We start from the raw sequence: 14,681 nt of genomic DNA, 5'->3' as shown, positions 1-14,681 counted from the left end.
TTTTTTCCGGGTGCTCTGGTTTCCTTCCATGTTCCAAAAACATGCATGGGAGGTTAATTGAACACTCCAAATTGTCCTGTGTGTGATGGTGAGTGTGAAGGTTTGTCGTCTCTGTGTGGGGAAAAAAATGAGACAGAGAGGCACCTCAGTTCAAAATAAAATGTATTGATTAGTTACTGGTACATTTGAGCCCTCTTTTCTGCCAGAAAACCCTTCTCAGTGCAGTACCTGTTAAAGGTTTAAGACAACATTAAAATCAACACAAGTAGACAAGTCAGATATAGAGAGCAATGTTACAAATTCTTCCCAAAAGGCACACGAGTAGCCATGATGTCTCCCTTAAGAGCACATTTCCATAATATGAATAAATACATCTGCTGGCACATCCAACTGAGTCACAGTGAACAGTCTTCATATAATCAGCCAAGGACGATAACATCATATAAATATCTCTCCATAAAATATATAGTCAAAATTAAGATTAGACTTATTTAGTACCATTAACTCTAAAAATATCAGATTTCAAGCACAGAGAATATTAAAAAAATGCCAAACTTATGTTCAGCCTCCTGAAGGAGAACAATAAATTGGGTAAAATGTGCAATTAATAGCATTTTTGTAGGGCTGACTCAGCACTCACCCACTTAAAACACAATTTTAGTTACTGCCAAGAAATCTTACATTTAAGTGAAATGGGTCACTATTGTCTAATATCAGGGGTGGAAAACTATCAAAGTTTGTACATGTCCTTGCAAGGCTACAGTAAAGGAATGAAAAATAAATAAATATGAACGTTTTACTAACTTAAGGTTTTAGTTTGTAATTCGATTCAATGGCCCTCAAGTTGCAAGTTCCACACCCTTGATCTAAAAATTCTCACTATTAGCTTCTCACCACTTTTAAACAACTGAACCATTTACTACTTTCCACCAGCCAGTCTTTGGTTCAGCAGTTACAAAACATGAGGGAGCCCTTGTATAGAAAACTAAGAATTGATTTGAGTCCTCTTTCCTTTTGTCAAACGGAATGATTAGTCCTTATTTGTTCTTGATGAAACCGCTCTGAAAAGGGGGCTATGAATTCACCACAGATTGAAGTCTCTTCAAATCAAAAGCACAGTATTTGCGACAGCAAAACGTCAAACAAAATAATTTTTTTAAGCAAACAGGCTTAAGTTTGCGGAAGGGAAAACGCCCGCATGCCGATGCATTTTGTTTGCACCATTTAGTATTGCAGGTCAGTTAGTAGTGTTATATTGTGTGGTGCTCTGGGTTTTAGAACATCAAAAAAAAAAAAAAAAAACAAAGAAAAAAACAAAAAAAACAACTAAAGAGTTAGATGCCATCTTATCATATTTCCTGGAAGGTGCACATTAAGTTTGGAATCAGTGTTGGTGAAATGCATCATTGTTGCTGCAATAAAATCTGGACTATAAAACCTCTGAAGGCTAATCTCACGGCATGACATTTTTTTTTTTTTAATCCGACGTGGGTCACATTCATATGTGGTCCAAGATCAGATACGTATTGGATTTTTTGCAATGCGACCACAGTCTGAACGGCCAGGTCGCATTTCTCTGACTAAGACGTCATCTGTGCAGGCGGGAACAGACTGCATGGGAGGAAAAGTGACTGTTTGATTGGCCGTGAATCTGCAAAGTTGATTTGAATAACGGTATCGCTTTTATATCTATATTCAGTTTGAATTTAATTCCTCTTTAAACAGGAAGCATACAGTTATCATTTGTGGTGATACTTTTAGCCACGTAAACACCAATGACAAGACGCTCTCTCCATGAAATTAGAAAAGTATCGCCTCACAAAAAAAAATAAAAAATACTGTATTTCTACCGCCTCCTGAATCACTGCTCTGTAGATATGAGATAATTTGATATGGCCGTGGCTCCTCCATGCTAGAGCATTTACTTCCATAAACACTACGTTACGAGTGACGTCTTCTGCATATGCGGGTCAGTTTGGGGAGCGGCGTTGGGGGTACTAAAGCGTGAATTCCGATTTCCCCAGAAATTTGTCGCCAGCGTAGGAACGGAACTCGTTTGTAACCCGAGGACCACCTGTGTATATACGCATGTATGTATTTCTTTCACAGTATGAGGGCACATCACAGTAGAACGTCACTGGCCAATGAGGAGAATGTACTTCTTCTGCGTTCTCGATTTATTAATTTGAAGGATTGAGGGAGCTATTTTCCTGATTGATGCTCTTCCAGTTGTTGCCTCGGATTTTGAAGCAGCATCAATGTTGCAAACTCTAGCTTATTACAAACTAAAAAAAAAAAAAGTTGTTTTGTTAGAATCGTCTGCATTAAGAGTGGTAACAGCGATCGAAACGAAACCCCGCCCACTCTCAGAGGGAGTCGTTAGCGAGCGTCTCTGTGGAGAGCCAGATCCTCGCCCCGTTCAAAAACTTGCTGATGGGAGTTCCGTGAATACTGCGGCGACACAGGTTTCCGACAGGGGTGAAAGGAAAAGACGAGGAAAGGAATTCTGGAGGGGAATCATTTGGGGAAGCGGCCTGAAAATACATCCGCCTTTGGTCAGCAGGGGGCCCTTTTGGGCTGGAGAGCGGCGTGCCGCTCAGGGTGGGCGCGTTGTACTGCTTGAGGTGGTTCTGTAGCATCTCGATTTCGTCCACCAGCTGGGAGAGCTTGTGGTAAGCAGTGATAGAACCCCCCTTGGAAATGCAGGCTTCCGGCACCCAGCGGAGGAAGTAGAGCTTCCAGAGGGCCACGTGGGAAGGCGTGAGCAGGGGGAGCAAAAGGCCCTGCTGGTCAGCGGGTCGAGAGAACCACTCCCTGAAGAAGCGCTCCGATGGGCTTTCCACCACATATTTCATGGGTGAGAACTCTGCCTTCAGCTCGGCCACCAGGGAGCCTCGTCGAGTGAGCACCTCCTCTCCGCTTTTCAAGCCGTTACGCAGAGATGCAGAGGTTCCTCGGAAGACGGAGCCATATTTCTGGAAGGAAGAACAAATAAAAAAATCCATGAATATTGCAACAGCCATCATTTATTTCCCTGTATATTATGACTTGTCCTCCTTTTGTTTTGCAGCCACCATGAATATCAAAAGTACCAAACTGGGAGGGCTGGCAGTGAATGAGTTCGTCTACCGTGCATGTCGGTAGTGGAAACAAGTGCAACAAGACAAATCAGCTGAGAGAAAAAGCGCAATCTTTGTTACCTTTGCGCGTCTAAAGCTTTTCACTTCCCCATTGAGAACGCATGCAGCTCCTTTGCCAACGTACATGGGGTTGTTAAAAAGGGTTTGGTCTTTGGTGGAGAATTGCTGTGACCAGTCCCACACTGGAGCAAAGTACACAAAGGGGTCCTCCCCTTGGGGGATGGCTTTATTCCTTGCAAAGTCCTACAGAAAAAGGATAATTTAGTATGTCTGACTACAACTTGAGTATTTTAACAGTCATCAAACACGCACAATCAACGTCAATTGTTTATGACAAACAAGAAGCACACAACAACCAGTCACAGAGAAATGTTTAGAATGAAAATAAAAGCTTATTTTATTTTACATTCCTCACCATCAAGTACTGGGCCCGTTGTTTAGGGGAACTGAAGAGGAAAGTGCTGAAGAGTGGGATCCACATGCTATCACTTAAGACTGTCAGGTATGTTTCTGTGAACTCAAATGCAGCTGGATACTGGTTCATCATTTGCCAGACACAGTCAAGGAACAGCATGAACAGCGGGGACTTGAAGAAAAAAAAACAACTAATATAAGTGACTTAATAAAAGAAAAAAAAAAGTACATGACCTTGTAGAAATACCTCCTCTTTGTCATTCTTTTTTAAGTGGTTACATCTCTCCAAGAAGCGATGGCCTGCCATCACCCACTCCTTCTGCACCAAACCCTGAAATCCAGCAAGGCTGCGATAGTGAGGGTCCACCATGAGCTGCACTAAGGAGGACACCACACAGTTCAGGTCGCGATCCTCTTCCTCTGTAGAAGATGATGGGGAACAACATCAAGTTGTTTGCAAGAACACATTTCTCTAATCAAGTCAGGCCAATGATGGGCAATGTCTTTGAACAACATTTCAAACAGCATAACATCTGTTTAATAAAATCAATATGAAGTTCACTTTTTTTTTTTTTTTAATGGGGAACTCTCATGTTGCTATTGGCGCAAAAGTGTTTACCTTGGAGAATGACGGAAACATTCCTCCCATCCAAGTGGTACACCATCTCAGATGCGTGCTTGAGGAAGGCCCTGCAATCACAGATTATTGCTCCAAAATATATTTACTACTTGTTCAAACATTCCCTCTAGTCACTGAACCACAGCCCATCTCATAGTATGCAGGTTGAATGAAGCAGCTGGTTTTAGTCATCAAATGGGCCGACATTTGTGATTCTTAAAAATACAATGTGTTTTGACATAAGAAATGGCATGAGGGTTTCTATACTCGCGCAGTCTATGAAGTGCTATCATAAAACCTGGCAGTTTATTTTCATACCTGACATACTCAAGCCATCGGGAGTTTTCAATGGATGAAAGCCACCTTTCCTCACACTCCTCAAAAGGATCTGCACACAATCAGAACAGAACACTTGTAATCTAAACTAAACACAAGAATGTTGCGGAATTCCTTCAGGATCCAGATGGGAACCGGTAACAAGGCTCACCTATGACGCAGATCTGTCGGATTTTGACGAAAGAACTCTGGATGTCCTGGATGTTGGGCAGACACTTGTCCAGGTCGGAAGTGCACACTTCACTGCATTGTGGGTGGCTTTTTGTGATGGCAGTGATGATCCTACCACAATGAAGGACACACACTGAGGATTAATGAACTCTTATCAAATGTCTCCTATTCACTATATAGGGATATTTCTATAGTGGACTAGTGTATATACTGTGGCAAAAGTCAAATGAAAAATTGTCATTTCAATGAACAGTAATTTCAAGGATACAAATTGATAGTGTATTTATTTATTTATTAAAATGAATACAAATGAAACAGCATACTTTGAAATATGAGTTCAATTTGTTTTGTGACCATGAAATAGATGAAAGCACCATTAATCCATTCGAGCCTCCCTGACAAAACACTTTGTATTGCATTTTTTAAGAAGAACAATAATGCTCTAATACTTATACTCGCTCCTGCCGGAGTTTGTGCCATGGCCACCTGGGAGCAGTATAATTCAAACGGATGGACATAAAGGCGGCCAACATAAGTCATTCTTTACAGAGAAATATTATATACCTGAATTGTTACTATCAGTCTACATGTGTTGCTCCACCATTTCTGCTCAAATATTTGTTGCTTAAGGGCTTAAAACCGCAACAACAATGCTCATTTTGTGCGTCTGTTAGTTTGCATTGCACTACACAGACTTTCCTGTGGTTGTGTTGAACAAACGTCTACTTGTCTGTCATTTGTTTACTGACTGAAAACCTTAATTGGGATTGGCACAGAACATTTTGAAGAATGAATAGTTTATTTCAGGGACCAAATACAAAATTTGATACGCAAAAAAATTGAAAAAACACATGTCGCAGTGAAAACCCAAATTTTCCCTAATTTTTGCTTACCTATCAAATACCCACCACTATACAATAGATATTGCAAGAGCACTACAAAATGGCAAATTCACAATATAGGGCAATAAGGAGTGATCCCAAATTTGAATATAGTTAGATTATCTATGCATTTGTGGATGTTTGAGTTACCTCTGCTCAATCTTCCTCTGCTGGGCTGGGTCACACACACTGGCCATGCGCACAAGTGCACTTCCATTACGGTGACTCCAGCACCAAAGCTACAGCAAAGGAAACAATGGTTCATTTTGGTGGGGTGAAAGGCAGTAAAATGGAAAATACTCGTGGTCATCTTTAGTGGAAATGATACTCACTGGGAGGCGGCTGCCAGTAAAAAATATAGAGTACCGCTTTAGATCCTGGTCTGCGAGGGAAACTGGGACGACAATGTACTCCGGAAGACTGAGAACCAGTAGGAAAAAAAAGGGGGCAATGAGTCACAAAATTGATGCTCTCGAAAGTATGCGTTAGCTCAATCAAGTACATTGTTCGAGCACATTTCATGTGTCAGGTTACTAATGTGTAATAAGGCGTAAACAATACATCCACATAAAACACTGGGAAAACGATGACAATGCAACCTCTATTCAGGTCACCTCTGGACTCAGTGGCGCCTCCTGCCAAATGCAGACATGCATTACAGTGAAATGCTAATGAAATGGAGCAAAACAGCTTTGAGTGTAAATACACTGCTTTGCCAAAACATACCAGGTATGACTACAAGGAGAACTTTCGATATTCTAGGAGGTGCCGGCATATTTTCCTTCACTCGTTGCACTTGCAAAAAATAACAGCAGCCCAAACCTTGAGGAGATGCTGTAAAACTCGTTAATGGAGCACACTCTCCACTCCGAGGCGCCCGTTCTCTTGATCTCTCTGTCCCACTCGGACCGCCGATCATAAATGGGCGTTTGTATTCCCCCTTGTCGGATGGAGCCGTTGAGTCGCTCAGCTGAAATGAAAAGACGCACACGGGGATTCAATCGCTTTGCATGGACAAGAAATGCACATATATTATTCTACAATATTTAATTCGGAGAGATGATGAATGACAAAGTATTTTTTTTAACCTTTGGATTCATGGTAGCGCCGCCCCTGATACTCAAAACCAAACAGCAGGTGCAGATCAGCTGGATGGGAGTAGTGAGCAATAGCGAGACAAACCTAAAGTAAGAGAAACACAACAAAACGCTACTCATGAATGACTGAATCAAACAGGGAAAGGTTTTTTTTTTTTTTTTTGTTAGTGACTATTTCATTCAGAGTACAAAAAAACAAACATTTGAAGGCATTTTAAATGCTTCCAACTCATGAACAAGAGTGACCTCGGAACCAAGCCGCTCGCTCAGGATTGCACTGTAGTCACACAAAGCTGGCCATTCAGTAGAGAAGCTGTGAAAAGCATGAGGACACCAAAGAAAACACTTGGTGTGTGCGTGCGTAAGGGAGTACCCAACTCTGTAATTTACTACAGCAAAAAAAAGTTATTATAGGTTGGCTTCATTCCATATGTCGTGAAGTGAAAAAGGACCAGGACTATTTTTTTTTTTTTTAACTTCACACTGTAATTACGAACATTGTGTCCCAAAATATCCACAGCAGTGAGCAGTGGCTAATATACAGTATTTCATTCCAGAACTTCCATATTGTAGCAAAGAACATACTCAGTCTGAACAACATTTAACATGACAAAAGTTCAGAGATTGAATACAATACCGGTAAATGACATCAGGACTATTTGCCCGATGAGACAATTCCGTTAGACGCCTCCTAACATCATACCAATGCTGGTTGTAAACTCACCCAATCTTCCCACACTTACAATTCATATACAATGGTGCCTCAAGACACAAGTTTATAAACATATACAAATAAGATGAAACCTTCATTTAACGGGCCCAGAACCAATGAACTCTGGATTTAACGGACAGAAAATAGTGTCCAGTGAACTCAAAACAACACTTTTTGTAAAGACCCTTTTGTAAAGCACCAGAAACGACACTGTGGCACAATTAAGAGACTGACATACATATTTCTGAGTTGTGCTGCTGTTATCACAGATATACAGTACACAAGAGCAGGCTGACAAATGTGCTGACTTGGCCCTGATCCATGGAATACAATCAAAACGTGGCTTGTGCTGCATGCCATTAACCCCCCCAAGCACCAGCAAAATATGTTTGAAGTTTAAAACCTTTCAGTTTCAGGCGTTTATTTTTGGGCCACAAAAAAAAGTGCTGTATTTGGTGTTTTTAGGGCACAAAAAGAAGTACTTCAGTTCAATGGACAATCGGCTATCGCGTACGAAGCTGGCCCTTAATAAAATAAAGCATTATTTTTCTTGTTAAATCAATTCCCCTGTACATGGAGATGACAGTCTCAACTGACAATAAAATACAGTGATATGTTGTTTTTCACAGAGGATAAGACTGCAACAACAGTGCTATTAGTTAGCTGGTTTATGGCATTCTGCATTGTTTGTTAGCAATAAGCTAAACTGACTTTACTACAGCAAAGCTAAGTGGTTGTTTACACGTTGTGTTTCATGTGTAATTCAACATCTTGTTTAGTGTGACAGTAAACCTCAAACTGCTGCTTTTTGTTAAGTGGGTTGAGTTCACCGCCACCGTAGAGTGTTTGTATTAAGCTTGAATGATGAATTGCATTTGATTAATAATCACACTTTGATAAAGTAAAATTAAATAAAATGCCAGTAAAATCCAAGTATAATATTCATAATGCAGGCAAACCAAACCAAAACCTAAATCCATCTCCGGAAATGGGACAACTAAAGGTGTTTTTAACTCAAATTTCCTCTTCAGGTTCACTTGTACTGACTGACATCATCCCTACACAACACGGTGTTGTACTAAGTATATATATATTGCTTGCCAAATGTGTTGCAGCTATGAACTGACGTGACAAAATTGCTCCCAGATGGAATGGCAAGAGATCAGACAACAACACAGTGTTCAGTCAGTGGCACATTCTAAAGTGATGTGCAAACGTAAATTACACCTTTACATACATGAATTTCATTCTTAGCTATTGCTGAGATAGAAACTATACGATGGCTAAATGCTATAATTATTCTTGTCATTGAAGAAGTGGCCATGGCACTAAAGCTGTGTTATTATGTGTGTGTCCGTGCATGCGTGTGTCGGCGTATACTAAAGTCAGGAAACGAAAGAGGCAGCAACAGACAAGGACAGAGGAAGCAAGCGCACAAATTGGAGAGTCAGCACTAAGCTTTACGTACATGATGTGAAAGCAAAATGCTTCGGTGAAAACATAATGTGTGGTTGTAGACAACCAAAATGTGGCATTCCCACCATTTTTTGTCGCCCGACATTGCATTTTTTTGGGACAAATTTGTGACTATGGTATACCACTACTACTACACTAAATTACATGCTGGAGCCTATCGCAACTGTCTTTGTGTATTTTGCTTTAATCGTTGGTGCAATGTTTGTCTTTGTGTTTGATGATTTGTTGATTGGCTGGCAACCAGTTCAGGGTGTAGCCCGCCTACGGCCTGAAGACAGCTACCTCGTGAAGAGAAGCGGATCAGATAATGGATGAATAAACATTTACATGCTTGCGTCAAACCATGAATGCGTATTGCGTTTGTGATTGGCCACACGAGCGCACAGAGACAAGCATGGCAGCGATTTAAAAACAATCAAATCAAATCGAAATCGGGAACTGAAAATCGATTTTTTTTTTTTAATAAAAAGCAATATTAGAGTTGAATTGTTCTTACTAAAACTATTTTACATTTTTATGCGTTGCTTTATGAGGAGGCCAGAACAGATTAATAGCCTTTCCAGTCATTTCAAAGGGGAAAGATCATTTGAGTTTTGAGTTATGTGGGATGTTATGTGGAATGAAAGAAAACCAAGAAGCAGCAACCACTCACCTTTTTAGCACTCTCAGGCCCGGCCTCATCAAAGCAGAACCTTATGATCCGTAAGTCTTTACAGTAAAGGATAAGCTCAGTGGGGTTGAACTTGAGCTTTTGGTTTGAGCCCAAAACTTTCTTCTTCCCCTTTGTATCATTCACTGAAAATAGTAAAAAAAAAAAAAAGCAAGATGAATACTTCAATAAATGTGCAAAAAAAAGTCAGGTTGAGCTTTGAATACAACAGGAAAACACAATCTAGTGTTAGCCAAAATTAAGCCTGATAACATCTTTTCAATTCAGACAAAGCCCAGTGTGTTAGCATGAAACAAGCGTGCCTCATCACGACAAAACATTTCCTCCTGTGCTCAGTGACGCCTGCATTGTAAGCCATTAAGTGAGACGCGTAAACAAGGCTGAGCCATAAACGGATGCAAAACACTGCCTTTGTGCTGGCGTTACTGGTTATCAGAGGGTAGATCAGGTAACGGCGAAAGAGCAGACAGCCATGATACAAAAAGCAGGCTAAAACAAGACGAGCATTTATTAGGAGCGATGTTGAGACCAGTCTTACCTGTTACCACGTGCTCTAAACAAGTCAAGGGGACATCATGCTCTCCGAGCAGGAGGTGGGACAACTGAAACTTCTGAGCGGCAAAACAAAAGCAGAATGTGTGACTTGACCCACTAATTTGACCACATTACTGGTTCAGTAATGACTTGGCATTTTATTATCTCTGGAACAGTCTGCAGTAAAGGTGGAAATGACGCATGCTCTCACTTCACAATGAAGAACAGGAAAGTTTACTTCCTCTTTCCCAGTTCATACACACGACAGACATGGAAGTGGGAATACAGTGCACCATTTTGAGTCATTCATTCATCCTTTGCTATTTTGTTAAACACGCTGGCAAGTACTTTTTCGGCTTTCAGCTTGTGACCTGACCACCACACAATTTTATTCTCACCGGTTTCGTCGGAGTGTCTTGAGGGATGAAGGAGACCTTAAAGTTGGTACATATCAACTTTCCCCAAAGGTCATCTTGGCTGCTTTCAGCACTGATGCATTTCCTCACAAAGTTCGCCTCGTTAACTACTATTTCCCCTGGAAGCAGATATGTTAAAAATGAGAAAAGAAAAAAACATTTCAAAATGAATCAAAACTGATTTTAATGAATGACTTTCGGATGCATTGTACAAGGTTTTCCTGAATCATCTTCGGATGTGGATCATTAGTCATTCTGCTTATTTCTAATGTGCAAACACTGTGATTATCAGTAGGGTGGGAAGACATATCACAGTAATTATATGACACACATGTTGCACATGCCAAGCTCGATACGTATTAACTATGTACCTCGTGAGTGTGCCGTTACTCATTGGTGTTTTTTGAGAACAAAAAACCCGAGATGCCTAACTGATTTTAATTGATCCGGTAACACTTCAATTTAAGCCATATTCTATTCTTGTCGATTCCAAGTTTTATTATAATAATCCACAAGAACTGAAACTGTTGAGGAACAGAGAAAAGGCTATGTTCACAAGATGGTTCCGCCGGCCACGGCAGAGGCCACCGTGTACAAAACGGGGTGGTTGTGAGATGAGGCCTGTTGTGGTACAAGAGCTGGATTTGTGATTTGTGAACGACCTGTTGACAAACGTGCATTAAAGCCGACATGTTATCAATAGTAGACCCAGACGGAAGGTGAGAAACACGAAGGACCCGATCAGAATGGGACAGGATGCGACTGTCACCCGTGGTAGACCTCAACCAGAACCGCAATCCGCCTTTGAGCCTCCGGGACTCAGCAGAATCTATTCCTCTACATGGCATTTCACCTGTGAATAATTACTCTACAGAGCAAAGCACAACGTTGGAGTTCAAAGGCTGCGTTGAGCCACTCCCTTGAGAATCCCTTTGCATCTGCTCAGCCCTAAACCAGAATGATATTTAGATTTGGAAACTCTCCTGCTACTCCATTGCATGAATGAGCTGCACGTGAGACTGTATTTATGCATTTTAATTTGAGTTCTAATTAATCACTAATTTATATTACATCATATGGAAAAATGCTTTGTTACAGCTCCAGCTGTTGTGAAATGCGCTATATAAATAAAGTTGTATTGTATTTTCCTAATTAGCTTGCTAGATACTTGAAACTAGCTTTCATGACGGCACGTTACAGCGGTTATTCGCCGCAGAAACGGCACAGGTCAAAGAAAAAAAACCCACAAGGGTGATACGACGACGGGCAAGATGCAAAGATAAATAGCAGGGTGGTATTGAGAAAGCTCACCGACCTCCAACAACCCATTACTAAAAACGTCCAGCGTCTGACAAAAAAAATGGCATTGTTCAACTTGGTCAGCGATGGCATTTACTCCAAAAAAAGTCATTTTGCACGGCTTGTAAAGTCTCCCATTTTGTCCCTTTATTTTCTCGTGTTGCTGTTCTGTATAAATGGCAACAATACATTTTCAGTCTTCAGTGGTAGTTAGTGATGTGACGGTGCCTGTTGGTAAAGGAATTCCCTGAAGGTGGTAGAGAGGTGTGAAACCTGACACGGAACATTCACTTGTCCTGCCCTGTTGTACTGAAAGCAACTGTCCGTAGCAACCATTTCAAATGTCAGAAGACCTCATCTAATTATCAGATTGTGGGACGGCTTTTTAGAGAGGCTGCAGCTATCAAATATTTTTAAAATCCATTACTCCACCAATTATTATAAAAAGAAATATTTGTATTATTGAAAAACAAAATGGCCAATGTGAGGTGCAGGTATTCTTGTTGTCCACTTGGGGACTTTGAAGGTACTTTGCAAGGTTACCTGGGAGTAGCTTGGGCTCCAACCTTTTAATAGGCGGGTCAATGGTCTTCTTCACATCACTCTAAACAGGGAAAACAGTAACCAGCAGTCAGCGGTTAATGAATGATGACAAAAATGTGACATTCCAAAGTAGGTCATGAGAATGAGCGCTTTGTTTATATTTTCCCATAAAAATAGCAGCAATGACTATGTTTACATGCAGTCAATATCCGGGTTATTGTCAAAATTTCGATTTCTGCGTCATTCGGAATAACCTCTTTACATGACTTGAGCGGATAAAGTTGCCACCACATTTAAATAACCCGATTTAAACGTCAATGCACGGACAACTTCATGATGCAATTATATGTCATTTCATTTTGTACTTCCGCTTCCTTCCTTTCTTCCACCTCACTCCAAAAGTGTGGTGTCGCACTTACTTTAGCTTTCACCGTGTTTGTTTATCACTACTTTTGCATTTCCGGTGGTCTGCGCACCAAACACCACACGTACGAGCACTTCCTGTACAACAAGACCAAATTTCCTTGCGGTTGAGCATGCGCAATGTCCCGTATTCCGATAGATGAATTTTCAAAACCCGATTACCTAGACCAAGGTTCCAATCGTGCTTAGTTATTTGCACGGCGCTATGTTTTACCAAATAAAGTCTTCTATGGGCCAAAGCTCCAAATGGTTCAAAAACAAATACTAGCATCATTTAATTGAATGGTAAGCGCATAAATTCGACTACTAGTCACACTTGTGAGTTTCATGTACCATTAAGAATTTCCCAGAAACAAAAATCTGTCATCAATCTGAGCAACCTACCTGCACCCAACCAACATTTTGTCAGATTTGCACACTGTGTCAATTAATACATGGCAATTATTGACCCATTTAGCTACAGACCGCCAATTTTGCTTCATGATAACATGGAAAATAATGGAAATACAAGGCACTAACCCTACCCACCTTTCACCATCAATACTGCTCACTGGTATGAAGTACAGAGTATAATGATCTAACATCATATAACTAGGGCCTATCGGTTTAATCTGTCTATTTTATCCTAGTTTCTTATTAAATCAAATGATTTCTCACTCTGCTGTATAGTTAAACAAATGCCAAGGGACAGAGCATTGTAAAACAGTCAAATGTCCCATCTGTTTTATCCGCATAGACTTGTGTTAAATTGAAAACAACGTTTTACCTTTGCTTCCTACATTTGCAAACAAATTTCTGTACTTTCTACTTGGTGCTTTCATCAAAAGATGTTTGATTTTTTTTCAACCCATGCAGATGATGACAGCAAAAAATAAGTACAAATACAGAGCGGTAATTGCAATCGTGAGGTCTAATGAGGAGGACTTTTGGAATTTGCAATTTTGGAGTTGAATCATTTCTACATTGATCAACATGCAAGGAGCGTGAGTACTTGCAAAAAAAAAAAGGCTGTGAAAGTCTGCATAAAATCTCATTAAAGACTCTACAAAATGTCCCACTTCACAACTAAGAAACAATATCATGCACATTTGTATTGTGTAGCGTTCATGTACCTGTACAGGAGGAAGATAAGACTTGAAGGTTGGTTTTATGGGTTTGACAGAAAACATTGTTTATGTCCGCCCTGTCGAGGTTGCTATAAATGGGCGTTTTTAACAGCTAGCTTCCACTGGTGAAAAATAAATTAAACTGAGCCTTTGAGCCAAAGTCCGTCTGAAGGTTGAGACCGAGACGTCTTTAGAAAAAAAAATATTCACACAGACGTCTTGGTGTGACGATGGTCCTCTTCCATTTCGGGCTAGCCACTTTGGGGAAAAAGTTGACCCAAGTTAATGTTGGGACCTCGGCGGTAGCTCGCCGCGCTAGTTAGCATAAAGTACGGAATAAAAAGTTTGGAAATGTTAAATTCGCGTAACTTTAGTTCGCTAGGAAAATACAGAGGCCTCCGACGGGCGTCTACATTTTCGTAACCACCTGTTACAGAAGTCCGGAGCTGCCAGTGACTTCCTCAAAGTGTGACTAATTCAGCCGAACGCAAGAGCAGATGCAGTCAACGGCTTAACGGCCATTTTGGAAAGTAAGCGGCGACGTCCCGCCCTACTTCCGGACTTCAAAGTGCTTGCCCATCCTAGGCATTTACGCTCTTAAAAAAAGTTAAAATGCACGTGTTTACCAACAACTACACGAATTTAACGGATATTTAGGACTCTATGCTGTAACACGTATACATTCAGCTGCCGTTTCTAGTCACGAGAAGCCGTAAACGGTCAAAAGGTACATGTTTTATGGACTACAACTCCCACGAACGTTTCGCTGCATTATTTTTTTAATGCTAGCTTTATTGATACATTGCAGGCAACATTTTTGTAATTTAAGGTTGAATCGTGTCAC

The 14,681-nt window shown here is 40.7% G+C and overlaps 1 protein-coding gene across 1 annotated transcript; it reads right to left on the bottom strand.

The window, feature by feature from the left end:
- Positions 1-145: 145 nt before the first annotated feature.
- On the bottom strand, positions 146-14,424 carry mtmr10 (myotubularin related protein 10). The gene is made up of 16 exons (XM_088297054.1): positions 13,844-14,424; positions 12,309-12,369; positions 10,449-10,585; positions 10,055-10,127; positions 9,499-9,641; positions 6,650-6,743; positions 6,384-6,531; positions 5,894-5,981; positions 5,712-5,800; positions 4,661-4,791; positions 4,492-4,561; positions 4,174-4,244; positions 3,802-3,974; positions 3,556-3,726; positions 3,201-3,383; positions 146-2,975 (listed from the first exon to the last, which is right to left on the bottom strand). The coding sequence occupies exons 1-16, from the start codon at positions 13,898-13,900 to the stop codon at positions 2,367-2,369; spliced, it is 2,298 nt and encodes a 765-aa protein (XP_088153180.1). The 5' UTR covers positions 13,901-14,424; the 3' UTR covers positions 146-2,366.
- Between the last annotated feature and the right edge of the window lie 257 nt (positions 14,425-14,681).

This window comes from Idiotropiscis lumnitzeri, chromosome 5, assembly GCF_059441095.1.
Source record: "Idiotropiscis lumnitzeri isolate Australia: NSW breed Sydney's pygmy pipehorse chromosome 5, RoL_Ilum_1.0, whole genome shotgun sequence".
Lineage (NCBI taxonomy): Eukaryota > Metazoa > Chordata > Actinopteri > Syngnathiformes > Syngnathidae > Idiotropiscis > Idiotropiscis lumnitzeri.
The sequence above is the reverse complement of the archived record's forward strand: the minus strand, read 5'-3'. Positions and strand labels throughout refer to the sequence as shown.